The 26,969-nt window shown below is 53.4% G+C and overlaps 1 protein-coding gene and 1 long non-coding RNA gene across 12 annotated transcripts in view; both read left to right on the top strand.

Moving 5' to 3' along the window:
- Positions 1-24,071, top strand: part of NEO1 (neogenin 1) — a 175,134-nt gene extending 151,063 nt beyond the window's left edge. For 3 of the 9 annotated variants that reach the window (XM_032123276.1, XM_032123275.1, XM_032123273.1), the window contains exons 19-29: positions 1,719-1,826; positions 4,232-4,426; positions 5,025-5,057; positions 8,565-8,633; positions 9,346-9,493; positions 11,001-11,239; positions 11,755-11,847; positions 13,686-13,844; positions 15,932-16,168; positions 16,658-16,794; positions 21,443-24,071. In XM_032123276.1, the coding sequence (XP_031979167.1) occupies positions 1,719-1,826; positions 4,232-4,426; positions 5,025-5,057; positions 8,565-8,633; positions 9,346-9,493; positions 11,001-11,239; positions 11,755-11,847; positions 13,686-13,844; positions 15,932-16,168; positions 16,658-16,794; positions 21,443-21,526 (1,502 nt within the window). In that variant the 3' untranslated portion in view covers positions 21,527-24,071. The remainder of the gene's footprint in view (positions 1-1,718; positions 1,827-4,231; positions 4,427-5,024; positions 5,058-8,564; positions 8,634-9,345; positions 9,494-11,000; positions 11,240-11,754; positions 11,848-13,685; positions 13,845-15,931; positions 16,169-16,657; positions 16,795-21,442) is intronic. The other 6 variants (XM_032123274.1, XM_032123278.1, XM_032123277.1 and 3 more) reach the window with 3 other exon arrangements.
- LOC116450624 lies at positions 13,851-15,925 on the top strand. Of its 3 annotated transcripts, none has more exons than XR_004242869.1 (3): positions 13,851-14,991; positions 15,115-15,438; positions 15,660-15,925. It is a non-coding gene; the product is annotated as an uncharacterized LOC116450624 (long non-coding RNA). The 3 variants fall into 3 exon arrangements; XR_004242871.1 differs by having other exon boundaries at positions 15,115-15,447; positions 15,663-15,925; XR_004242870.1 differs by having other exon boundaries at positions 15,115-15,486; positions 15,663-15,925.
- Positions 24,072-26,969: the final 2,898 nt, after the last annotated feature.

The raw sequence follows: 26,969 nt of genomic DNA, 5'->3' as shown, positions 1-26,969 counted from the left end.
GGCCAGCTCTGCGCTGGGGCTCCTCTCCCATCCCACTATTCCCAGCCCACATGCAACGCTCCATTTGGTATTTCTGCTGACACACGTTCAATCCTCAGCCATAGCTCTGCTCTGAATGCAGGGGCTGTAAAAGTTGCACAAATGAAGTTTTTAAGGGAATTTGACACTCACAAAGCCCCTGAGCAAGGGCACAGTGCAGGAGGGCTCAGTGCATTTAAATAGGGTCAGGTTGAAGTGGTTGTAAGGAATATTTGCAAAAGTGACCCAAAGGCTGGGGAGCTAAGGAGAGAATTTAAAATAGAATTTTTTTTTAAAAGGCTAAATATATTTTCTCATAGCAGATCTTGTGATTTATAGTGCTGGCCAAATTCCTGAGTGAGTGGCTCATTATTTTGGGATACTCATGAGCAGTTGTGTAGGACTTGCTCCTAAAAGGAAAACACAGAATTCTGGGCTATGTCTTGTCTGTGAATTCCTGGTCTCCTGTGGGCTACTCCTGTTTTTTTCTTTTTGTTTCCTCTGAATCCTGCTTTTACATATTTGGGGCAATAGTTACAATAATTTCTGGGCTTTGGCTGTCCCTGGTTTCCAGCTCTTCATCACAGGGATAACTGGTGGCCATCCCAGAGGATTTATGGATGGATTTCTAATAGGTCACATAAAGCTCTGGAAGTGCAGGAAGTCCCATGTTGCTGTGGTTGTATTAAATACCCAAGGTGGATTTACTGCAGGGTGCCCCCTCAGAAACCTCCTGGATTTCAGGATGTGGCACTATAGGGATGGTCAGTGCCCTCTGGAAGTTCCAGTTCACAGCAAGCTTCCAGTTTTCTGCTGGAGCAATTTGTGCCATTTCCTGAATTTTTGTCAGGATAGGCTGGTGGGAGAAGAAAACTCTCCCCTCCCTTCTTTCCCTCAGTGCTGCTTTCTGGTAACCCAAGGCAAAAGGTTGGCCAGTTGTGCTCAGCAAATACTTCTGCACTTGGAACACCTCTGTGGTGCAGATTCCTTCCAAATTACAAATCACTCTTCAGAAGGTCCATCAGCCATTACAGGTTTGCCCAGAGATTGTTCCCCAGAGCAGCTGTGGCTGCCCCTGGATCCCTGGCAGTGCCCCAGGCCAGGCTGGACGGGGCCCTGAGCACCCTGGGACAGTGAAAGGTGTCCCTGCCCGTGGCAGGGGGTGGAATGGGATGGGCTATTTAAGGTCCCTTCCCACCCAAACCATTCCAGGCTGGTATAATTCTAAGGTGCTGGTGGATTTACTTTGCTGATTGGGATTTAAGTGCAATTGGGCACTGCTGGGTCTCAGTCCCAGCATAAACCTGGAAAAGGGATGTATTTCAGATGCCTGCCTACAGAAATGTATCTTTCACAAGTTTCTGTGATTTTTCTGATGACTGAAGAAACTCAGGTGAGAAGTCCCTGGCCCCAGGTGGTTGCCCGGGCTTTTGAGGACGCTCAGTCATGGATCACATCTGGTGTCAGAAGTGCTCTGGGAAGGGGGAACTCCATATGGGAAGGAGGTGCTGACACTGGATGGCATTGGCCAGTGAGGGGGCAAATCACTGAGACACCACAGGAGGGGGGGATTTATGAAAGAGGATAGATAACCCAGATCTAATTGTGTTCCACATCAGATGAGAATCCAGGGCCCTGAGGTGGGTGTTCCTCCAGTGTGCCAGGGCAGCCATTGCTGACACTCTGGGTTTGTGTTCCAGTGCCAACCTCGCCCCCCAAGGACGTGACCGTGGTGAGCAAGGAGGGCAAACCCCGCACCATCATCGTCAACTGGCAGCCGCCCTCCGAGGCCAACGGCAAAATCACAGGTGGGGCACGAGGGACCCGGCTCTGGGGCTGCCCACGGCTGCTCTGCCAATCTCTGCAGTAGCTCCCATGCCTTATTTACTTCTGTTCCTCATCAGAATGCATTCCAGTCTAAACGAACTGCGGTGGGAAATGGAAGTGGAATCAGAAATCCAGTTGAAAGTTTAAATATCTCCATAACCTTTGCTTGTGCTGTTCTAGTAGCAGGTCTCCAGCAATTGTCCCCAGTGCCTTGGCCTGTCAGAGGTTTATTTAGGAGAAGCCATCCCAGTGCTCTTTGACATCTTTGTGGCATTTTTGTGTCACAGAACAGATTTTAGGGCAGTTTCTTATTCCCCTGACAGAACCATTAGGAGTGAACTGTTATTTGCCTTTAACTGCATCACTGCCACGTAGGATAAATGACTTTTCAGAAAGTAATAATTACTGATTCCCTTCTATAATTTCTGTTTAGATTCCCATTTGGAAGGGCTTTCTGAAATAATCCATTTCAATTTTAGTTTGTTTAAAGCTGAAATGAGATTTTAATAGCATGTTGTTTGCAGTGTCTGGTTTTGGGTCTGAGCTCAGAATTAACCACGGTGCAGAATCAAACCTGGGCCACCACCTGATGGGGCAGGACTGGAGCCCAGGCTCCGGACAGGAGACTAAAACTGATTAAATCACTGGGAAAAGGCAGCAAAACATTTCCTCCCCGTGGGAAGGGAGGGTTGACTGGAGACACAGGAGCCTTTGGTGGAGGGATTTGGCTGCCAGTGAGGGGCACAAATGTCTCACACTGGGGCACAGCCGAGGGAGGGGAGGCAACTACAGAGAGCAGCATTTACCTGCACAGGGCTGGCAAAATTGTCCCATTGTCCAGCTCCAAAACCCTCTTGCAGGGAAGGAAACCCTTGGAACAGAACTGTTCAGTATTTATCAGCTTTTGCATAAGCTGCAGTTAACAGCTTAAAAATAAACTAAAATGGTAATTCAGGGCTAAGCCTGAGTGTAGCAGGAACCAGCTCCCCTTCCCCAGTGCCCATCCCCAGTGCCCATCTCCAGCTCCCCTTTCCCAGCTCCCCTTTCCCAGTGCCCATCCCCAGCTCCCCTTCCCCAGTGCCCATCCCCAGCTCCCCTTTCCCAGTGCCCATCCCCAGTGCCCATTCCCAGTGCCCATCCCCAGTGCCCATCCCCAGCTCCCCTTTCCCAGGGCCCAAGCAGTTTTTGGGATGTGGGGCCCGAGTGCCCTCTGGTGGGAACAGCCCCTTCCAGCCGAGCGCCCGGCACTAATTAGTTCCTCATTAACTCACTCTGTGCTGTCGGTGATGCCAGAATTCCGAGTGGTGATGTCATTCCATGCCCCCCCGTCCATGGAATGCTCAGCTTTCCAGCTCCAGTCTCCCTGGCTGGGGATGGGATGGGCATGGAATGCTGAGCTGGGCCAGCCTGGGTCCCACACGCTTGGGCATCGTTAGAGCTGCTGACTAATTAGGACACTCCGAAGTTAATTCAGTACTTGTGCCTCTAGACTGTTATATTGCTTTTGGCATCATTTCATATCTATCTGTATAAATATTACAGATATATAGATACATAACATATATACATAAAAGATATATAGTTATTTAAAAATCTATATTTCCATATATGTTACATGTAAAATAAATACTTGAACCTAGATATAAATATAAATAATGATACAAATATATAAACAATATATAAAAATATATCATGTGCATTATTATATACAATATGTATATTAAATATAGATTCAGGTATTTATTTCTATGTGTATATAAATATATAGAGGTTCAAGTATTTATTTTATGCTAATCTATGTTTCTTATCTAAAAAAGTTATAAAGGTTTTACTGCGTAGTGATCTGTGATTTCAGTGTATTTTAATAACAAATCATAAACTCTTCCCATGCCTTTTTTTCTGGGATGTGCAGGGCAGCCTCAATTCTCTTCAGATTCTTGTTGCCTTTGTAAATACACTGAAAAATAATGAAATCATTATAAACACCAGTTGTTTAGCTGTGCACAAGAACGTTTTATTGTTTTAACGTAATTTAAATAATATCATATTAATTCTTTGAGGATGTTTTGATAATGGCAGCTTTATTTTATTTTACTTTATTTGTTCTATAAATAGGTAAAGGGATGGAAATAGGAATTTGTCCATGCTCAGGGAACAGAAATACCCTTGATATTTTAAGTGGCTTTTTTCTCTTACCATCTATTTTGAGCAGTTCAAAGGGAAGATGGGAGGGCTGGCTGATACTCGAACATGGTTTCAGTGTTTGCCAAAGTCAGAGCACACTCGGGAAGTCCCTGGTGGTTTCCCTGGCAAGCAGAACATTTCCCATGGGGTGCTGTGGCTCGCTGTCCCTGCGTGCCTGGAACTGTCCCCTTCCCCTGCCCAGGGTACATCATCTACTACAGCACGGACGTCAACGCCGAGATCCACGACTGGGTCATCGAGCCCGTGGTGGGCAACAGGCTCACGCACCAGATCCAGGAGCTCACCCTGGACACCCCCTACTTCTTCAAGATCCAGGCCCGCAACTCCAAGGGGATGGGGCCCATGTCCGAGGCCGTGCAGTTCCGCACCCCCAAAGGTACCCTGGCCCTGCGGCCCCGCGGGGCAGTGGGGATGAGGAGCATGGGCTGTGCTCCTGGGAAAGGCAGGGGCTGTGGAGGGACATTTTCCATGGGCTTGGCTTGTGTGGAATGGATCCCTGTGGCTGGAGCTCAGCTCTTGGGTTCACTGGCTGTTCCACAGTGCCTGAGGGGCCTTTGGGCCGCTCAGGTGTTACAAACCCGGGGTGGCTGCGGTGAAAGGCCAGGTCCTGTGTGCCTGGGAACGAGATGGTGCAACAGGCCCCTAACTCAGGAGCTGATGCTGATGGGCACATAGTAAAGAGTAAAATGTGAGAGAGCTTGGGAAAACAAAGTTACGAGTTTATTGTCATAGAATCTTATCATAGAATTGGGTTGGGAGGGACCTTACAGCCCATCCATGGGCAGGGACACCTGCACCAGCCCAGGTTGCTCCAAGCCCTGTCCAGCCTGGCCTTGGACACTTCTCCACATGAGCTTTAGTGCTGAGAATCAAGAGCTGTACCCTGTGCTGTGGGAAACTTGGAATTCTGTCTCACTCCTTCAAGCCTTGTGATGTGTCTCTTGTTTTTTCCTCCCTGTGCTTGCCCCACTAAGCTGAGTCCTCAGATAAAATGCCCAATGATCAAGGTAAATGAACAGCCACATTTCTCTGTCTCCATCCCTCACCGTTCTGCTTTGCTGTCCATGTGCTGTGACATTTTCTCAGTGCAACAGGGTCCTGCTGCTCCAACTGGGAGCGGGCGAGCTCCTGCTGTGCTGCCAGGGGAGAGCTGGGAGTCCTGGGCCTGGGTGGTAGGATGGAAAGGGCTCTCTGTGGAGGTGTCCCAGGAAGGGCCGTGGGGGTTGTGCCAGCGCTGAATCTTTCTGTGGGAATGGCTTTGGAGCCAGTGATGCCCATCCAGCCCTGCCTACGTACGAGGGGGTGGAAGATCAAAGGGATTCTGGTTAGCACAAGTGCTGCTTGTGAGGATTCATTCCATAATAAAGGCAGGGAAGCCCTGGAAAGCTCTGTGCAGGAGAGATTCTGCGTGTCAGCTCATTTGGAGCCCAGACTCTCCTGAGGAGCCCAGCACTGGCTCCTAAAAGCCTTAAGGTTTTAAAATGTTTGCTTGAAAAATGGGAGCTCTGAGCTTCCTACATCGAATTAGAAGGTGGATGTCCCAGGGCTCTTCTTGCTTTCTTCCAAATAACCTACAAGCCCCATAAAAAGGGGAGAATTAATCTGAAGGGATGAGTTAAAAAGGCCATTGGCAAACAGCTTAGACATGCAATTAAAGAGATCCTAAAGGGGCTCTGAGGGAGCTGCTCCTCTCTTGGCTCCTCAGCCTGGTTCTTGGAGCAATTTATTAAATGTGCTTTTACTCTGTGCCAGGTAATGCTGGTAGCAGGGGCAGTCAGGGAGTAAGTTGATCCCCATCCTGGTGTCCTGGAGGTGGGGCTGAGGTATGGGAAGCAGATGCTCCAGTGTCTGCAGCGGGAGGGAATCGGAGAAGGTTACAGGGTTTAGGTGAAAGTTGCTGCTTTCTGTTTCTCCCCATTCCAACCCCATTTCAGCCACTGTCCCATCCTAAAGTAGCACGTTCTCCTAGTAATGATCAGTTTTTATCACTTCCTATTATTTATAAGTCTTCAAAGCCAAGGGTTTTGTTTGAGAATTCCTGTAAGGACACTGGCAAAGTTGAAATCGTGGCAGTAGCTGAAATGTGGGAAAGGGGAAGGCAGAGGAAGTGCAGGAGAGGAGCTGAGGAGCTGCCCTGTGACAGCATCACTGAGCTGCCAGACTGGGACCTGCAGGAAAGAGCCAGAAAGTTACTGGGAGCTGGGAGCAAAACTGAATGGGATCTGAATGGTTCTGTCCTTTTCTCTCTTTTCCTGCTTCAATGTTTTCCTTCTGAACTCGGCACACGATTCTGTTTTCCCACCCCCTTCTGGAGCAGAGAGCTTGGTCAGAGCTCGGGGCCTGTTGCTCTCAGGTGGTTGCACTGGCCTTGTCCTAAGGCAGAGATTAAGGTCTCTGATCAAGTAAACCCATCCTGAAGTCACCCACAGTGCAAATGTTCTGTCTGGATAGATTGTAACGTGGAGGTTCACAGGCTGAATGGAAAACAATTCCAGCAAATGCTGTCTTAAACTGTTCCTGAAAATAGGTCGCAGTGAGTAAGAGATGGGGCTCCCTGGAATTTATTTAAAGGTTTAAACTGTTGATCTGTGGGTTTAGGAGTTGGATCCTGAGAAACACCTTGGCTGGGTACCTAAATTTCATCCTGAATTTGTCAGGGAGGACCCGGGTTCCATGAGGATCATTGTGCATTGTCTCTCTCTTGCCTACCCCTGATTTTATGTCCCCTGCTGACCTCAGGGCAGTTATTCCCTTCTCTTTCATGATGTTGTTCAGGATATTGAGCTACACTTGGCCAAGCACAGGTCCTTGCAGAACTCATTGGAAACATTCCTCGTGAATAATTCTCATTCTTATCAGTTAATTTGTTGTTAATTTTGTTAATAGGTGCCACATGGGTTTTTTATGGTGCTGTTTTAACAAAGCATTGCACAGCACTCTGCCAGACGTTTCCTGGAGGCCTAAACCCAGTATATTTTATAGATCTCTCATTATATATCTGCATAGTTACTGTTACCAGCCACGTGTATGGGCTGACATTTAGCTTTTTGAAAATACCTGTTTTCCATGAAACAGAAGGGTGGATGTAAAGTGCGTGCCATCTCCTCTCCATCCCCTTTTCCATCACCTCACCTGCGTTAGGGCTGCAGCTGCTCCACTAGAAATGCTCAGGGTGTCTGATTGCCCTCCTAAAATATTGCTGGTTCTTCATGTACCCCTTTTCCCACAGCTCCTCTGTCTGGAGCAGCTCCTCAGCGCCAGGCTCAGGGGTTCAGAGACTCTGGCTGGGGGTTCTCACCTTTCCAGGGCGGCTTTCCAGGCCAGACAGACACAGATACATGAAACACAAACTGTTTGATGCTGTTCCAGTCTGTCTCTGCTGCTGCAGGATTATTGGTCCCCAAAAAGGGAATGCTGGGGCCGTGTCCCCTCCATCCTGGCAGGTCCCTGGGTCCTTTCCATGTCCCATTGTCCTGCAGTGCTTCCTTTCCATCACTGCAGGCTCCAGCTGCTCTCTGCACACACAGAACGTTCTCCTTGTTCCCCTCCCCAGGTTCAGCCCCTGCCCCTGCCCCTGCCCCTGCCCCTGTCCCTGTCCCTGCCCGGCTTTGCCATTTTGCTTTATTTCAGGGACCAATTCACAGGCTCTCGCTTGAGCTTCAGTTTCCATTTGTTACACATCCTTTAACACTTAGTACTACCTGATTAAAGGGCATTGTTAACTGAAAAAATCCTTCTCCTGACTCTGAAACTGCCACACTGCCTGAGCTTTTGGAGGGGTTTTTTAGTAGAACGGTGTGAAAATGTGCCAAATATTCTGGGTTCTGTAACCAGAGGAATATTGTTCTTTGCACCGTTGCTGAATGTTTCCCCTGCTCCAGTGTTTTGTCATTAATTTTGCATTAGTGCCTTTTAATGAAAACACAGAGTGGAAGGACCAGGTTTGGATGTAACTAACTGATGGTTTCTCAGGTTTCATCAAAACCATTTTTGTGGTGCTTTGTTGGCACTTGTGGTGCGCAGGAGAGAATGGGGAGGAGCTGAAAGCGGGTTTTTATGGCTAGGCAGGGCCTTAATGTTACATTTACTGTGCTTGGGATCCTCCAGCCATTTCCAGGCTCCCGCAGCTGCTGGAGTTGGGTGTTAGGAAAAGACACCCGGATAATTCCTGTTCCGGGGTGATGAACTGTCAGTGTAAGTGTGGCAAAGCCATTTGCCTCAACATGGGCCTGTGCCTTACTTCAAATGGGCTTTATTATCATTTTTAAAAGGAAATTAGGAGAGGCTCCTGAGCTTAATTAGCAAAATAATAACTGGGAAACTATTAAAGAGCTCCTTTGGAGAAATGGCTCTTTCCTTGGAGAAATGGGTGCTGTGCAAAGCCAGACTGTGGTGTAGGGACAGAAAAGGAGGGAAAATCTGCTCCTGGGGGCTTGGGGATGTTCTAAAGGAGGACTCAGAGATGCTGAATTGTGTCTGTGTGTGTAAAATTCCACTGTGTCCAACCTTTCCAGCCTCGGGATCTGCCGGGAAGGGGAGTCGCCCCATGGACTTGGGCCCAGACTACAAACCCCCGCTGGGAGGTGAGTGTGGGGCAAAGCTTCTCCATGGCCCAGTTTGGTTCCAGTTTGGTGTCAGCCAGGGAATACTCCAGCAGCAGTTCCAGAGCTTCTGCTCTGTGGGATGATCCCTGTTCCACTCAGGAAATCCTGCCACACTCCTGCCGTGGTGTCCCTGCTGCAGCTGGGAACTCCTGTGGCATTTCCATACCCAGAGCTGCTCCCAGCCTGGTGTGAAATGGCTGCTGGAGTGGGAAGTCAATTCTGTAGGAGCAGATGAGGAAGGAAAAGACTCCTCTGCTCCTTTTCCTGGTCAGTGCTGTGTGTTGGGATGCCCTGTCCTCAGGGAATGCTCCCTAGTGTTGGATAAAGGGTTTCCTTTGGAGCCAGGTGACCCCAGCAGGCTCCTGATCCAATCCCAGTGGTTGTTGGCTCCAAGGGGAGCCTGTGGTGCTGCAGGTTTAGCAGGATCCCAGGCTGACTCTGCTTACAGTGAGTGTGGTAATTGAGTAAGCTGCACTTAGATTTTGATAGACTTAGTAGGAAACGGATCTACAAATCAACTTCCAGATGGAACAATGGAATAGAAACAGTTGGCAAATGCCAAAGAAATGGAACACTTCTCCTGAGATCCCTCCCCTCCTGCTGATCTGCAGCATGCTGGCTGTCTTTGGTGAGCACTGCTTGCTTTTCCTGTGTAATAAATGAGCCTTTCCTCCCCTCCCGACCCTGGCAGGCAGTAACAGTCCCCATGGCAGCCCCACGTCCCCCCTGGACAGCAACATGCTGCTGGTGATCATCGTGTCCGTGGGCGTCATCACCATCGTCATCGTCGTCATCGTCGCCGTCTTCTGCACGCGCCGCACCACGTCCCACCAGAAAAAGTAACGGGGCTGGGGGGCCGGGCCCTGCCTGGCTTAGGGAATCCTGTTGTTTAATTCTTTAGGATGCTTTAGAGTGCATTCCTTGTAAGTCCTGCAGCCTGCAGGTGCTGCTGCTGCTCTGGTTTTCTGTCAATGTCCCAGAGCTCCAAACCATCGGAGTTCACACACGAACCGGGGCAGTGCTTCCAGGTGGGCCTGCACTTGAGCCCCCTTCAAGGAGAAATTGTCGTTTGAAAGTTTCCAAACTGGAGCCAGTCCATGTGTTGGGAGGTGGGAGAGCTCGAGAGCTCAGGCAGCTCCTCACTCCCGCATGTGTGGGCTCAGTGCACAAGCTGTGCTTGACAATACCCAGTTTTTAGCAGGTTCACTGGAGTGGAATCTGAATGTGGTGCTGGATTCCTTAGAAAAGTGCTCCAAAATCCCGGTGTTTGTGTCTGAATTCTTCCCTCCTTAGAGCATCTGCCTTAATGCTGCAGCAGTGATGCTCCCACTTACAGCCCCTGCAGGGCCTCTCTGTGTGTTCTTTGAAAGAGCAGAGCTGTATTTGAAGTTTGAAAAGATGCTGTTAGGCAGAACAGACTTCTAAGGAAGTGATGAAAAGCCAGGCTTGGGTAATCTGCACTTGCTCTGCAGCAGGACCATCCTGCAGAGCTGCAGGAGAGGGAACAGGGATGGAGGAGCTGGCCCTGGCACGCCTGGCAGCTGGGGCTGTGCTCGGGAGAGGGCAGCAGGGATGAGCCAGTGCCAGGAGATGTGTTTTATCTTCAGAGCAGAAGTAACCCTGGGAAATCGCAATTTCTGAGTGCCCTTGGCCAGGGAATATCTGATCCCTGTCACTCCTCAGCTCCAGTGGGAGCAGGATGTGGGAGTCACCCCTGCCAGAGGCTCTGTCAGTGACATTTATCCATGTCTGAGCCATTCCCAGGAAGTCTGCTCCCAGAGGGACCCTTCCTCCAGCTCTGCCATGGCCCAAAGTGAGGAGTCAGTGTGGCAGCAGTGCTGGAACCTGCATTTTGCTTTCCCAAAATTCTGCCATCCCAAATCTCTGCCTCACCATGGTTTGCTGCTGCTGCTCAGCACGATGGGAACCTCCCCAGTGGGATGTGTCCAGCCTGAGTGGGGCTGGAAGCAGCGTTCCTGTCATTAATCCTGTGTTCCCACCCTCTTGGGATAACTGGCTGTCTGCACCTCCTCCTGCAGCTGCTGCTGGAGCTTGGTGAGCCCAGGATATGGGCACAGCTTTGGAATATTCCCTTAATAATCAGAGTTTCTGCAAACTTAATTATTGTTAATGAGGCTGGGCTGCAGAGCCAGGGCTGCACGTGGGGTACCATCGGAGACAGATTCGAGAGTTCAGGATGTGCTTTGAGGTGTCTGTGGGGCTCATGTGCAACATTCAGAGCTCCCTGCCCAGTGGGAAACTTGTGCCCAGCAAGATCTGAGGGAAATCCCAGGGAAAAGTTGCTTTTCCAACAAGTGGAGAACATCTCCTTTGCTTTCCTTCCAGGAAACGAGCCGCCTGCAAATCCGTCAATGGCTCCCACAAGTACAAGGGGAACTCCAAAGATGTCAAACCTCCCGACCTTTGGATCCATCATGAGAGGCTGGAGCTCAAACCCATTGATAAATCCCCAGATCCCAATCCCATCATGACAGACACCCCGATCCCTCGCAACTCCCAGGACATCACCCCGGTGGATAATTCCATGGACAGCAATATCCATCAGCGGCGGAATTCCTACAGAGGTGAGCGGCCATGAGCAGTGAAATGCATTTCACTGTGGCTGATGAAATCACTTTATTGAGAGATGATTTAGTTACTCTTTTTTGTTCTTGTTTTCCAAGTAGTGAATTGGGTTTGTTCCTGGTTTCTAAGACTCTGAAGAGGTTGGATCACGTGTTTTAGTGAGGAAATGGAGCATCCAAGAGTTAAATCATTACTTTCTCTTGGTAAATAGTGATTAGTAACGGGAAGATCATCTCACTTCATATTAAACCACTGGAGTTGTGTCTGACCTTTCAGCCCAGAGCTGAACCACTGCCAGAAGTTTGCACTGGGGCCTGGAGAGTTTCTCCAGTGCCCAAAAGCCCGCACCCTCACTGTCCTCCTCCCACCTTCCAGCACAGGGGTAAGGGGCTGTTTGTATCACTGGTGGCTGCAGACCTGCCTGGGAACAGGAACAAAGGGAGGAGTGTTGGAACGCTGCTGTGGTTGCACAGGGGCCTGCCTGCAGAGGGATAACATGGCTGTTTCCCCTCAGGACACGAGTCAGAGGACAGCATGTCCACGCTGGCGGGACGGAGGGGCATGAGGCCCAAGATGATGATGCCTTTTGATTCTCAGCCGCCGCAGCGTAAGTGAACATCCCCGTTCTGGCTGGAGCCACTCCCTGCTCCCGGGAAATCCCATCCTGGGCAGCAGGAACAGCTTAGGGAAGGCTCCTGAGCCCCTCCTGGTGCGGGCAGAGTGAGGCCGTGTTGGAAGGGACCAGGAGTGGCTGTACTGGGGTGAGGGCAGGAGCGTGTCCAGGTCTGTCTGTCCCAGTCTGGGGCTCTCCAGGGACAGCCTGTGGGCCTGGCTGCTTCTTGTAATCATTCCCTTGGAACTCTGCCAGTATCCAGCTGTTCCATAGGAGAGAGCTGGACTCTCTGGGGCTGGAATCTCTGTCAGGTTCCCCTGACAGCAGCAGTGGCTGCTCTCAGAGCCTTCTCTGACTTTACTATGAGCTCCTTGAGACCTCTTTGCCCTGGGATCCTTCTCTGATACCAAAATTATCATTATTATGAAATATTTTAAGAACTAAACAATATATCTATAGTTTTCAAATTACTCTGAGATGGAAAGGAACTTGGCTGAACCTCTGAACAGCCAGACTGAAACGCTGTGTGGGGACACCAGTGAGGAGCTCGGGAGTTACTGTGCAGGGGCAGAACTGGGAGGCAAACTCACACCAAGCTCACCCGGGCTGAGCTTTAGACTTCCCTGAGCTCTGTGGTCATGCTCTGCCTGTAGCCAGGTGACTGCTGCCACAACCCGTGTTTTGTGGGATTGTTTCTGAGTAGTCCATTACATCTCCACTTTCTTTCTGCTTTAATTAAAAACTGAACTGAGGACTTGGTATTCTTGACCTTACCTACTTTTTCAAGTGTCCTGGTGACCTGATTGCTCAGTTTGTGAATTTTCTTGTTCTGTGGCCTTTTTCCAAGAGCAGCATCTTGACTCAGTAGTCTGATCTCCATGTTGTCTCCCAGCTTCCCATGTGCGAGGAGGGAGCAGAGGATGCAGTTTTACACTGAATTCCTTAGGAGCCGTGTCAGACATGGGTGTGTGACAGGTCCCTGTCCCATGCCAGGCTCTGGACAAGCCTGGCTGCTTCCCTGTCTCTGTCAGCTCCTGCCTTGCCTGGGGAGCACAGACCAGGCCCAGCTGAGGGGCAGGGCACCATGAGGAAGGTGTGGAAGGTCTGCTGGTGCCTCAGGCTGGAGCTTGGCTTTCACACTTGGACTCTCCATCCTGTTTGTGAAAGCTCCAAGGGCCTCCAGCCACAGGCTCTGCTTTATGGGAGTGGGAACATCGATGTGGGGTCTGCAGGTGCCCTTCTGGCATGGAGCTCACCCTGGCACCCTGGGAGGCCCTTTCTCAGTGAGCCCCACCAGGACCATTCCATGTGTCCAGCTCTGGGCCTGCACAACTTCCCATGGCTTTCTACCACCCACTGGAGCATTCAGATGCAGTTATTATTTACCTCCTAGCTACTGAATTATGGTAATTCACTGTGCCATTTTAGTTAATTGGCAGCAGTGGGGTGTATCTGGTGACTTCCTGCTTCGCCTCCCGGAATACAGAAATTCTGGAAGGACATTGGGAAGCAAAGGGCTGTTTCTTGTCTAACACACCTCATTTCTCTTTATACTGTATATGGATGATAGATCTGTATTCTCTTTACTCTTCTTCTGAACTTTCCTTGGAATCAAGCAGTGCATTAAGAGCTGGTGGCAGAGTTTTTGGAGCTGTAATTGGGTGATGTTTTTGTCCTAAGCATGTTTGAGGTGTGATAACCCAGGGCTTTAAGCTGGGCTGTAAATCAGCCGAAGGTCTGGCTCACTGCTGGAGCAGGGAGCAGGGAGGGGTGTCCCCAGCCTGTCCTGTGTGTGTGTGTTAAGTGTTTCTCTGTCTTGTGTTCATCCACAGCTGTGATTAGTGCTCATCCCATCCATTCCCTCGACCCCCCTCACCACCATTTCCACTCCGGCAGCCTCGCCTCTCCAACCCGCAGCTTCCTGCACCACCAGCTCAGCCCGTGGCCCCTGGGCTCTGCCATGTCCCATTCGGACAGGGCCGACTCCACAGGTGAGAGACCAACCTCAGGGAGGTGCTGCTTTGTGGAACAGTGAGGGGAACACCTGGAAATCGGAGCCTGAAGCTCGGTCAGTCTCCTCTGTGGGGTTCCATGAGGGATGGGTTAGGTACAGACAGAATCCTGGATGGGCTGGGTTTTCCTGGGTAGGTCGGATGTTGATCCTTGACATCCGTGATGGTGTCCTTGGAAAAGGGGGTTTAATGTTCTATACACAGCTCCAAACAGGGGGATTCCTCCTGCTAAAGCCTCCAGCCCTGGAGTCTGAACAATCAGATTAAATCTGAGCTGCTTTGTGGGATAACTTTTCCCCTAATTAATACAATTTGAAACCAAGAGGGGAGGAAAGTCTAGGCTTGGCTACCGAGAATGGGGGCACACAGAGAACAGGGGTGATTTCCACGCAGCACTTCCAGGCTTGATTGGAATCATTTGCAGTAGTTCTGGAGAGCGCTAAAGTCTGCAGAGCTCTGAAAAATTCCAACGCAATGGTTTTGCTAAATGTGCACGTGGGTAACATGTTGGGATGAAGGGAACTCTGAACTTCTCTGCTTCAAGGTCAACATTTGAAGGGGTCACAGCCAAAAGTGGTGTTTCCTTATGAGAACAGTTCCTGAGGCTGCAAGGTCCATTCCAGCCCACACCATTCCATGAGTCTCAGTAGATGGATTTCAAGTGTGGCTCCTCTGTGACCACCACAGTGCTGTGTGCTTGAAGTGCTCCTAGTTAAAAATGCCAACTCTGGGAGGTACTCTGGGGTAAAAGGAGGCTGTGGATTCGTGTTCTGTGCTGTGTGTCTGAGGATTGGAGCTGTTTCAGTGCCACAGTGTTGATGTGGTGTTGCTGGAGAGGGGGAATCACTCAGCTCTCAGCTCGTTTTGTTCCCACTCAGCTCTCAGCTCATTTTGTTCCCATTCAGCCGACAGTCCCCTCAGAGCGGGCCATGGGGGCATTCCCTGCAGACGCCGTGCCCTGGGAGGAGGGGCTGTGTCCCACTGGGCCCAGAGCCATCCCAGTGAGGAATAGGGGCTGTGTCCCAGAGCCATCCCAGTGAGGAGTAGGTGCTGTGTCCCAGTGGCCCCGGAGCCATCCCAGTGAGGAACAGGGGCTGTGTCCCAGAGCCATCCCAGTGAGGAGTAGGTGCTGTGTCCCAGTGGCCCCGGAGCCATCCCAGTGAGGAACAGGGGCTGTGTCCCAGAGCCATCCCAGTGAGGAGTAGATGCTGTGTCCCAGTGGCCCCGGAGCCATCCCAGTGAGGAGTAGGGGCTGTGTCCCAGTGGCCCCGGAGCCATCCCAGTGAGGAGTAGGGGCTGTGTCCCAGTGGCCCCGGAGCCATCCCAGTGAGGAGTAGGGGCTGTGTCCCTGGAGCCATCCCAGTGAGGAACAGGGGCTGTGTCCCTGGAGCCATCCCAGTGAGGAGTAGGTGCTGTGTCCCAGTGGCCCCGGAGCCATCCCAGTGAGGAGTAGGGGCTGTGTCCCAGTGGCCCCGGAGCCATCCCAGTGAGGAGTAGGGGCTGTGTCCCAGTGGCCCCGGAGCCATCCCAGTGAGGAGTAGGGGCTGTGTCCCTGGAGCCATCCCAGTGAGGAGTAGGGGCTGTGTCCCAGTGGCCCCGGAGCCATCCCAGTGAGGAGTAGGTGCTGTGTCCCAGTGGCCCCGGAGCCATCCCAGTGCGGAGTAGGTGCTGTGTCCCAGTGGCCCCGGAGCCACCCCAGTGAGGAGTAGGGGCTGTGTCCCAGTGGCCCCGGAGCCATCCCAGTGAGGAGTAGGTGCTGTGTCCCAGTGGCCCCGGAGCCATCCCAGTGAGGAGTAGGGGCTGTGTCCCAGAGCCATCCCAGTGAGGAGTAGGGGCTGTGTCCCAGTGGCCCCGGAGCCATCCCAGTGAGGAGTAGGGGCTGTGTCCCAGTGGCCCCGGAGCCATCCCAGTGAGGAGTAGGGGCTGTGTCCCTGGAGCCATCCCAGTGAGGAGTAGGTGCTGTGTCCCAGTGGCCCCGGAGCCATCCCAGTGAGGAATAGGTGCTGTGTCCCAGTGGCCCCGAGCCCTTCCAGGTAGGAATAACCCTGTTGGTGTGTGTGTTGCAGAGTCCGTCCGGAACACGCCCAGCACGGACACGATGCCGGCGGCCGCGGCCGTGCCCAGCGCGGAGCTGCCCGAGCCTGAGGGGCCGTTCCTGCCCGCGGAGGAGGAGCCCCAGGGCCCCCCCACGGCCCACGTGCGCCCCTCGCACCCCCTCAAGAGCTTCGCCGTGCCCGCCGTGCCCCCCACCGGGGGCCCCTTCGACCCCGCCCTGCCCAGCACCCCCCTGCTGACACAGCAAGGTGAGGGATTTCGGGAACAAAGGGAGGGTGGAGTTGGGCAGCAAAGGACATATGGCAGAGGCTGGGGTGGGTTTTGTTGGTGTCATTTTCTGTACATAAATAAGACAATATTCAAATCCAACGCTCCACAATTCAAGCATTCTTTTCGCCTGATAGAATCCTTTTCCTTCATGGAATCACCCCAGACTGGTTTGGGTTGGAAGGGAGCTTTAAAGCCCATCCAGTGCTGTCCCCTGCCATGGGCAGGGACACCTCCCACTGTCCCAGGCTGCTCCAAGCCCCGTCCAGCCTGGCCTTGGGCACTGCCAGGGATCCAGGGGCAGCCCCAGCTGCTCTGGGCACCCTGTGCCAGGGCCTCCCCACCCTCACAGCCAGGAATTCCTTCCCAATATCCCATCAATCCCTTCCCCTTGGCAGTGGGAAGCCATTCCCTGTCCTTACTCTAGCAGACCCAGTGGCCCGAGCTGACCGTGTCCCAACCCTTCGCAGCTCCCGGGCACCCCGTCCACGCGGTGAAGACGGCGTCCATCGGCACCTTGGGCAGGACTCGGCCGCCCATGCCCGTGGTGGTGCCCAGCGCCCCCGAGGTGCAGGAGACCACGCGGATGCTGGAGGACTCGGAGAGCGTAGGTACCCCTGCCCGGGCGGCAGGGCCGGGGCTCTGCGGGGATCCTGCACCCGCACCTCCAGGGCACAGGGGAGCGGGGCTCGGGGCTGCACTGCCCGGGAACGCGGAGAGAGCGGGGAGGGAATCGCCTCCTGCAGGGAGGGTCCTGCTGAGTCCTGCAGCTGCAGCTTCCCCAGCTCTGCAGGGCATTCCCAGTGCCATTCCTGAGCCCTGCAGAGCATTCCCAGTGCCATTCCCCAGCTCTGCAGAGCATTCCCAGTGCCATTCCTGAGCTCTGCAGAGCATTCCCGGTGCCATTCCTGAGCCCTGCAGAGCATTCCCGGTGCCATTCCTGAGCTCTGCAGAGCATTCCCGGTGCCATTCCTGAGCCCTGCAGAGCATTCCCGGTGCCATTCCTGAGCCCTGCAGAGCATTCCCAGTGCCATTCCTGAGCCCTGCAGAGCATTCCCGGTGCCATTCCTGAGCTCTGCAGAGCATTCCCAGTGCCATTCCTGAGCCCTGCAGAGCATTCCCGGTGCCATTCCTGAGCTCTGCAGGGCATTCCCAGTGCCATTCCTGAGCTCTGCAGGGCATTCCCGGTGCCATTCCTGAGCTCTGCAGAGCATTCCCAGTGTCATTCCCGAGCCCTGCAGGGCATTCCCAGTGCCATTCCTGAGCCCTGCAGAGCATTCCCAGTGTCATTCCCGAGCCCTGCAGGGCATTCCCGGTGCCATTCCTGAGCCCTGCAGAGCATTCCCAGTGCCATTCCTGAGCCCTGCAGGGCATTCCCAGTGCCATTCCTGAGCCCTGCAGAGCATTCCCAGTGCCATTCCTGAGCCCTGCAGAGCATTCCTGGTGCCATTCCTGAGCCCTGCAGAGCATTCCCAGTGTCATTCCTGAGCTCTGCAGAGCATTCCCGGTGCCATTCCTGAGCTCTGCAGAGCATTCCCAGTGCCATTCCTGAGCTCTGCAGAGCATTCCCGGTGCCATTCCTGAGCCCTGCAGAGCATTCCCGGTGCCATTCCTGAGCCCTGCAGAGCATTCCCGGTGCCATTCCTGAGCCCTGCAGAGCATTCCCAGTGCCATTCCTGAGCCCTGCAGAGCATTCCCGGTGCCATTCCCCAGCTCTGCAGAGCATTCCCGGTGCCATTCCTGAGCCGTGCAGAGCATTCCCAGTGTCATTCCTGAGCCCTGCAGAGCATTCCCGGTGCCATTCCTGAGCCCTGCAGAGCATTCCCGGTGCCATTCCTGAGCTCTGCAGAGCATTCCCGGTGCCATTCCTGAGCCCTGCAGAGCATTCCCGGTGCCATTCCTGAGCCCTGCAGAGCATTCCCAGTGCCATTCCTGAGCCCTGCAGAGCATTCCCAGTGCCATTCCTGAGCTCTGCAGAGCATTCCCAGTGTCATTCCTGAGCCCTGCAGAGCATTCCCGGTGCCATTCCTGAGCTCTGCAGAGCATTCCCGGTGCCATTCCTGAGCCCTGCAGAGCATTCCCGGTGCCATTCCCCAGCTCTGCAGAGCATTCCCGGTGCCATTCCTGAGCCCTGCAGAGCATTCCCAGTGCCATTCCTGAGCCCTGCAGAGCATTCCCGGTGCCATTCCTGAGCTCTGCAGAGCATTCCCGGTGCCATTCCTGAGCTCTGCAGAGCATTCCCGGTGCCATTCCCGAGCTCTGCAGAGCATTCCCAGTGCCATTCCTGAGCCCTGCAGAGCATTCCCAGTGCCATTCCTGAGCTCTGCAGGGCATTCCCAGTGCCATTCCTGAGCCCTGCAGAGCATTCCCAGTGCCATTCCTGAGCCCTGCAGAGCATTCCCAGTGCCATTCCCGAGCTCTGCAGAGCATTCCCGGTGCCATTCCTGAGCCCTGCAGAGCATTCCCAGTGCCATTCCTGAGCCCTGCAGAGCGTTCCCAGTGCCATTCCTGAGCTCTGCAGGGCATTCCCAGTGCCATTCCTGAGCTCTGCAGGGCATTCCCGGTGCCATTCCTGAGCCCTGCAGAGCATTCCCAGTGCCATTCCTGAGCCCTGCAGAGCATTCCCAGTGCCATTCCCCAGCTCTGCAGAGCATTCCCAGTGCCATTCCTGAGCCCTGCAGAGCGTTCCCAGTGCCATTCCTGAGCTCTGCAGAGCATTCCCGGTGCCATTCCTGAGCCCTGCAGAGCATTCCCAGTGCCATTCCTGAGCCCTGCAGAGCATTCCCAGTGCCATTCCTGAGCCCTGCAGAGCATTCCCAGTGCCATTCCTGAGCTCTGCAGAGCGTTCCCAGTGCCATTCCTGAGCTCTGCAGAGCATTCCCGGTGCCATTCCTGAGCCCTGCAGAGCATTCCCAGTGCCATTCCTGAGCCCTGCAGAGCATTCCCAGTGCCATTCCTGAGCTCTGCAGAGCGTTCCCAGTGCCATTCCTGAGCTCTGCAGAGCATTCCCAGTGCCATTCCTGAGCCCTGCAGAGCGTTCCCAGTGCCATTCCCGAGCCCTGCAGAGCATTCCCGGTGCCATTCCTGAGCCCTGCAGAGCATCCCCAGTGTCACTGCACATGGAACATGTGGCCTTTATGTCAGTGTGTTCCAAGCCATCATCCCAAATATGTTTGTAAATTCCCATGGGAAAGTTTCCTGATTTTTGGGAAAGGTGCAGCCAAGTGTTGGGCTGCTCTGGAAGCAGCTTTTAAGGAATGTTTTGTGTGTTAGGCCCTGGAATTTTCCTTTCGGACTGCAAACCAGGGAGTTGCTCCTGTGGCCATTGTCACCTGTTAATGCACAAATATTTGCTGTAGCATCACTGCCACTGGAAATGCTCACTGGGAATTTATTTTTCCTCATTGTCCTTTTCTTTTGTCACACCTTTTTTACTGTCCTGGTTTTATTTCTGACTCTGCTGGTCTGGAAACTTGATCTGGTGCCCTTCTGTCACTCCTGCTTTATTCATTTTGTTCGGTCAGTACCAAACCCATATTCCTCAGCAAATTTGTAATATTTAAATAGAGCCATTAGTACTTTTTTTCATTAATTTATTAGTGCAAAGTAGAGTCAGCGCAAAAAAAAAGTTTAAACTAAATTACTGGTTCAGCTATGAGTCTTAAAATGTAAATTCCGAGTTGCAGTGTGGGGTTTAGGGTTGGGTAGTGATTTGAATTCATTCTGGGTTTTTAGGAGAAGCTGTAGGAATGAGTTTGAGGAAGGAGTTTACTTCCAGCTGCTGCTCTTTATCCCTGTCAGGAGCTGGCAGAGGTGGTGTTGGGCACAGGACTGGGATGACTTTGCTGGTACAATGCAGAGCTTTGGTAAACTGCAAGTTCTTTGCTATTGAAATGGAGGAGGAGGTTTGTATGTGAGAACAGGTCAGGGTTGGAAACTGCTCAGAACTGGGAAGGATTGGTCAGGAAGGGTTTGGAGATGAACCAGGCCACGGTGTCTGTCCACAGTGGTGACAGAAACCAGAGAGCTGAGCCTAAAAATGTGTGGGTTTAGCAACCACCCTGATCCCAAAACAGCTTTGTCAAAGTGATTCCTTTGACCTTTTTTCCCGCTAAGCTGGGAAGATTCTTCTCAACTTCCTGCTTTGGGAAACAGGGCTTGGTCAGTGGAGCCACAGCTGCCCAGAGAGCTGCACTGGAAAACCAGGGATCTTTCACGTTATTAATTGGTGTAATGGTCGATAAATCCACTTGTGCTCATCCCGAGTCGGGGCCAGGACCTGCACCAGAGAGTGCCCATCCCGGGGTTCCTGCTCAGCCCCAGCTCTGTGTGAGTGACCCTTTGCCAGGGAGTGCCCATCCCAGAGTTCCTGCTCAGCCCCAGCTCTGTGTGAGTGACCCTTTGCCAGGGAGTGCCCATCCCGGGGTTCCTGCTCAGCCCCAGCTCTGTGTGAGTGACCCTTTGCCAGGGAGTGCCCATCCCGGAGTTCCTGCTCAGCCCCAGCTCTGTGTGAGTGACCCTTTGCCAGGGAGTGCCCATCCCAGAGTTCCTGCTCAGCCCCAGCTCTGTGTGAGTGACCCTTTGCCAGGGAGTGCCCATCCCGGGGTTCCTGCTCAGCCCCAGCTCTGTGTGAGTGACCCTTTGCCAGGGAGTGCCCATCCCGGAGTTCTTGCTCAGCCCCAGCTCTGTGTGAGTGACCCTTTGCCAGGGAGTGCCCATCCCGGAGTTCCTGCTCAGCCCCAGCTCTGTGTGAGTGACCCTTTGCCAGGGAGTGCCCATCCCGGGGTTCCTGCTCAGCCCCAGCTCTGTGTGAGTGACCCTTTGCCAGGGAGTGCCCATCCCGGGGTTCCTGCTCAGCCCCAGCTCTGTGTGAGTGACCCTTTGCCAGGGAGTGCCCATCCCGGAGTTCCTGCTCAGCCCCAGCTCTGTGTGAGTGACCCTTTGCCAGGGAGTGCCCATCCCGGAGTTCCTGCTCAGCCCCAGCTCTGTGTGAGTGACCCTTTGCCAGGGAGTGCCCATCCCGGGGTTCCTGCTCAGCCCCAGCTCTGTGTGAGTGACCCTTTGCCAGGGAGTGCCCATCCCGGGGTTCCTGCTCAGCCCCAGCTCTGTGTGAGTGACCCTTTGCCAGGGAGTGCCCATCCCGGAGTTCCTGCTCAGCCCCAGCTCTGTGTGAGTGACCCTTTGCCAGGGAGTGCCCATCCCGGGGTTCCTGCTCAGCCCCAGCTCTGTGTGAGTGACCCTCTCCCTGTCCGCAGAGCTACGAGCCGGACGAGCTGACCAAAGAAATGGCCCACCTGGAAGGACTCATGAAGGACCTCAACGCCATCACCACGGCGTGACCGCCCGGCCATGACTCCAAACCCGCCGCCAGTCTCGGACTCAGCCTTGGAACACAAGGAATTGTACAGAGGAAAAACTAAAGGAAACAAAAAAAAAAAGAGAAAAAAAGAAACCCAACAAAGCAGAAAGAGGGACAGCACATGAGAGCAATGGAGGGAGGAGGAGAGGAAGCAGCCAGAGGTGACCCGAGTGTCACCCCTTGTCCTGCAGCGCAGCCACGCGGGATTCCAGCGGCGCCCGGCAGGATGGGCCACGCCAGCCAGGCTGGGATCCAGCAGGACAAAAGCAAAGCAAAGTGGACTCGCCGTTAGTTTTTTTCTGGTCAGGTTTTGTCTCAGTGGTGTGATTGCCCTGCCTTTTCAGTGTTGGACATTGGCATTTATGTACAATTTTATTTGTGTTTTTATTTTATCTTTTTTTATAAAAAGGAAAAAAAATATTGTAATAAAAAAAAAAAAAAAAAGGGAGAAACTGTTGTTTTCCACAGCTTAGGCTGAGGTTTGACTGCTTGTTCTATTGTGTATGAAAATTCATTGCCAGTGTGGGTTGTTCAGTTTTGTTTTTTATTCTGCGTATAATTACGTCCCCTTCTGGCAGTTAATCCATGGCCTTTTGGGATGCTGCACTGCTCTTTGTAAGCTTTTTTTATTATTTTTATATTATAATTATTAAAAGCCTGACTTTCTCCTCTCATCACTGTGAGATTCCCGGTCTGTTTGAATTGAGGTGTAATTGGAGAGCCTTGTTTGTCGCTTTTTGTGCAGTTTCAGTATTTTCAGTGGGGGGAGAAGTAGCTGGGGAAGGGGAGGGGATCCCGGGGAGGGTTCATTCCTGTTGTTTTCCTGTCTTTTTCCAGTGACTGGGAAGACTGAAGGACATGGAAACATCCTCAGCTGTACTGTGTGTCTGGTCACTGAATGCAGGGAGAGTCCTTTAGGAACATTCTGAGAATTCCTCCTGGGAATTGGGGTTCTCCTGTTCAGGTGACCCTACAGGAAGCTTCTTTTGGCAGCTGTTTTGTTGTTGTTGTTGGTTTAAAGATGGATCAGGGGCCTTGGAAGTGCAGAGTGGGAGCTCAGCCAGGCTGCAGGGCTGGGGCTGAGCCCCCTGGGCTCGGAGAACTTCAGGATCTTCCCATTCCCAGCACCCCAGATCCTGCCTGGAGAGCACTGAGTGCCCACAGGGTCCTGCAGCAGCAGCCCTGGCCCTGGCATCCCAATGGGAATCCTGCTCTGAAAGCTTCCTCGGCCACAAAACAAGGCCAAAATGTGGTTTTTTACACTTTGGAAACCATGTGGAAAGAAACCCAGTGTTGGTGCCTCGGGTGCTGTGCACAGACCTGTCCGGGAAGGGAGCAGAGGGAACAGGAGCTCCGGGAGGGGAGGGAAGAGGGATTTTCCTTCTCTCTCTGTGTGCTTGCCTGGCTCTGCCCTTCTCTGCATAAAAGGAAGGGGCTGGAGTTCAGTAAATGAGAAAAATCAGCTGCCAGTGAAGTCCTGTGCAGTTTCACTTCCAGGATAAAAGGAATCCCAAACTTCTGAGGGTCCGGGGCTGGGATTTGGGAAGCTCAGGCCCCTCTGAGCCTCTGCCAGGGGAAATGCTGTGATTTCCACTGGAATGGCAAAAAGAACTTTGCTTCCTTTGCTTCCCGTTGTCCCCTGAACTGGAGCTGAAGCTCTCAGTCCTGGCACTGGGAGAAGGGAGAGCCACGGAACCCCCGGGCAGAGCAGGGATTTGGGGTGGGGTCCCTCCCTTTCTTTTCCTGGACCCTCTGTTGTCATTTCTGGGCCATTTCCTGCATTTATTTATTATCGAGGGAGGGGAGGGAATTAAAGAAATGGGAGCACCATGGGCCACCTGGATAATTAATGTTTGGACTTTTAATCAGTACAATTCAGGGCAAAATAAGCTACAGAACATGTATTTAAAGAATAAAATCCACGCCTGGCCTGCGAGGAGGGCGTGGACCTTTTCCTTTGCCTATTTTTTACCTGTACCCAAAGAAATGCCATCCCACACACACAGTATTCCCAGCTGGGGGCCTTTGTGAATATTCCTGATGTAGAACACCATGAATGTTAATATTGTCATTGAATTTGGGGAGGGGGAATATTTTTAATGATAAAACAACTGTTCAAAGTTGGTTTTTTAAGGTTAAACTGAAAAAAAAAAGAAAAAAAAAGAAAAAACATTTATTCGATTCAGTGTACAATCTGTATTGCACTTTTTCACATTTTAATGCTACGTTTTCTTACATCTCCTGTGACTTTACCTTTGGAACATTGTGTATCCTCGTAGTGTCATAGTCCAGCTGTGCAGTGACAGCTTCCCTCGGACATTTGGGGAAAAGGAACAAACCAAACCTGTACATTGTTTTATGACTCTCATGTAGAAGGATTTCAAGGACTGCTGTAGATGTCGACCTTTCTGTACAATTTTTTTGCTTTTCTGTAGTATTTGCTGTATCCTCTATGGCTTTTTTTAATAACTTCATGTTTATTATTTTGTATTGGGCATCCAATACACTTTTTTTAATCCAATCAACTCCTGGGCTGCTTGGAGAGTTTGTTTAATTATTCCTAGTCGGTACAGTGAGCAGGTCTGGAGTTTTACTTGCCCTTCACTTTGCTGTGGGTTGTGTTCTCCAAAGAAAGAAGAGGAGAACTCTTCTCCCTCCCTCCCTCCCTCCAGCTTTCTGCAGACACTGAACTTGGAACATCTCCCTGTCTCCCAGTTCCAAAGCTCCACTGTGAAATTAATCACCTTTTAATTAGCAAGCAGAGAAGGAGGGAGTTCAGATCAGTGGAAGTGCAAATACTAAACTGGGGAATCATGGAAAAACAATACCAGAACCGTGGGACATTGCACCTCCCGTATCTGGATTGTGAAGTGCAATGATTGATCTCCTTGTTGCCACCCCCGGCCCACTGCAGCCACTCGGTTCCACACTGGAGCCTCTCCCCGGTCCTCAGCCCCTTCCCAGCCGCGTCCCAGCCCCTGGGGCCACCAGCCCTTCCCTGCCCGAGCCCTGCGCCCAGCGCCGGCAGCCGCTGCCCGTGTCCCACCGCTGCTCCCGGTGCGTCCCTCACATCCTTCTGCTCCCTCCTTCTTTCCCCTCACACATCCAGGTGGGAAGGGACCCTGGAATTGTCCTGGAGGGACGCCAGGGCCCTGGGGCGGGGCGGGGCGGGGCTGGTGGGAGTGCCGGGGGAGAGAAATGGGGAGCGTCTCCTGAGTCCTGGGGGAGCAGAGAAACCCTGCCTGGCCTCACCAGCTCTGAGCCCGGCGGCACTGCCCGGGGCAGGGTGGGCAGGGGATGGGCTTTTCCAACCCAAACCGGTCTGGGATTCACACGGAATCACTGAGGTGGGAAAAGAGCTCCGGGACCATCGAGTCCCAGCTGCGCCCGATGCCCACCTTGTCCCCAGCCCAGAGCACTGAGTGCCACCTCCAGCCCTTCCTGGGACACCTCCAGGCATGGGCACTCCAAAGCTCCCTGGGCAGCCCCTGCCAAGGCCTGAGCTCCCTTTCCACGGGGAAATTCCTGCTGCTGTCCAACCTGAGCCTCCCCTGGCCCAGCCTGAGGCCGTTCCCTCTCTCCTGTCCCTGTTCCCTGGCAGCAGAGCCCGACCCCCCCGGCTGCCCCCTCCTGTCAGGGACTTGTGCAGAGCCACAAGGTCCCCCCTGAGCTCCTTTGCTCCAGGCTGAGCCCCTTTCCCAGCCCCGTGCTCCCGGTTCTGCGACACCGCCAGCGTTCCCTGGGGACGGCGGAGCCCCTTGGCTGTGTCGCTGTGCCCGGGGCCGTGCCAGGGCCGTGCCAGGGCCGGGGCCGTGCCAGGGCCGGGGTGGCACCGCGGCCCGGGGACAGCAGATGGCAGCGGTGCCTCGCTGCTGAGAAGCGGCAGCGCTCGCACGGCCCGAGCTGAGCTCCGGGAAGGGATGAGGGACCCACGTCAGTGCTGCTGCTCCAGAGGGGCAGCTCAGGGAGGAACTCACGCTGTAAACCCCGGCTTTTCCATGGAAGCCTTGGCTTCCAAGCCAGAACCACGGGCTGCCTCGAACACCTGCAATAAATCCGCGCAACACTCGCAGGCTTTTGCCCAGTAAGAGCAGCCTCCCATCTCCACCTGAGCTGAGACTGAGCTTAAACCCCATTCCTCTTCATGTCAATAAAAGCATTCCTGCAGCAGCTGAGGGTGATTTAACTCAACAGCTTTTGCCAAAGCACCGAACCATTGCAGCTTTTCATATAATCCCAGAATGGTTGGGATGGAAGGCACCTTAAAGTTCATCCCATCCCATCCCCTGCCATGAGCAGGGACACCTCCCACTGTCCCAGGCTGCTCCAGCCCCAGTGTCCAGCCTGGCCTTGGGCACTGCCAGGGATCCAGGGGCAGCCACAGCTGCTCTGGGCACCCTGTGCCAGGGCCTCCCCACCCTCCCAGGGAACAATTCCTTCCCAATATCCCATCCAGCCCTGCTCTCTGGCAGTGGGAAGCCATTCCCTGTGTCCTGTCCCTCCAGCCCTTGTCCTCAGTCCCTCTCCAGCTCTCCTGGAGCCTCTTTAGGCTCTTCCAGAGGCTCTGAGCTCTCCCTGGAGCCTTCTCCTCTCCAGGTGAGCACCCCCAGCTCTCCCAGCCTGTTTTTCGGATCAGGGATCCCCCACCCCACAGAGGCTTCCAGCAGGTTACACATCTGCCCCCGTGTGACTCCTGAAAGCCAAGCTTGGAGCTGCACTGGGGCTCTCCAGAACCTGCCAGACACGATAAAATCCCTGCCCCTAAAGCGGCTTTGGCAGCTCTGCAGTGTGGGGGCACCCTGGAGGCGCAGGGGACAGACACCCCAGGAAACCGGCGGGACCCACAGGCCACAGCAAGTTTGGAAAGGGGAAGCCAACCCTTGGCAGGCACAGCGTGGCAAAGCAGCCAGGGGAACACCCCCAGACCCAGCCTCCACCTGCCTGGGGAAGGGACAGGGAAAGCCGGAATGCCACAGGTGCCAGGGACAAACTAAAATCCCAGGAGGATTCAGCCCACTCTGGGGGCTCCCCCTTTGCTGTGGGGAACGTTCTGAGCAGCACCTTCCCCTCCACAGCAGGGCTGGAGGCAGCTGCAGGAGGAGAGCAGAACCACCTGTTCCCTGCCCTGTAGTAATCCTGAATCAACTTTTCCCAGCTATTCCCAATTCCAGCTCCCGTTTCCCAGCCTTCTGCCAGCACACACTGCCCTTCCCTCCCCAGAGGCACAGGGACCGTGGCTCCTACCGGGCTTTGGGCAAACCCTGATTTTCCCTGATAATTTCTTAGGAGGAAATCCTGCTCCCCAAGGAGGCTGTCTCGGGACCTCCCAGCCCCAGGGAGCTCTGCCCACAGCGGGTTGGTCACACTGGCAGTGTCACCACAGCCCTTTTTTAGCACCCAAATGCACCAGGGCCACCAGAGCC

Source organism: Corvus moneduloides, chromosome 13 (assembly GCF_009650955.1).
Source record: "Corvus moneduloides isolate bCorMon1 chromosome 13, bCorMon1.pri, whole genome shotgun sequence".
Lineage (NCBI taxonomy): Eukaryota > Metazoa > Chordata > Aves > Passeriformes > Corvidae > Corvus > Corvus moneduloides.
Note: the sequence above shows the minus strand (reverse complement) of the source record. Positions and strands in the feature narration are given on the sequence as shown.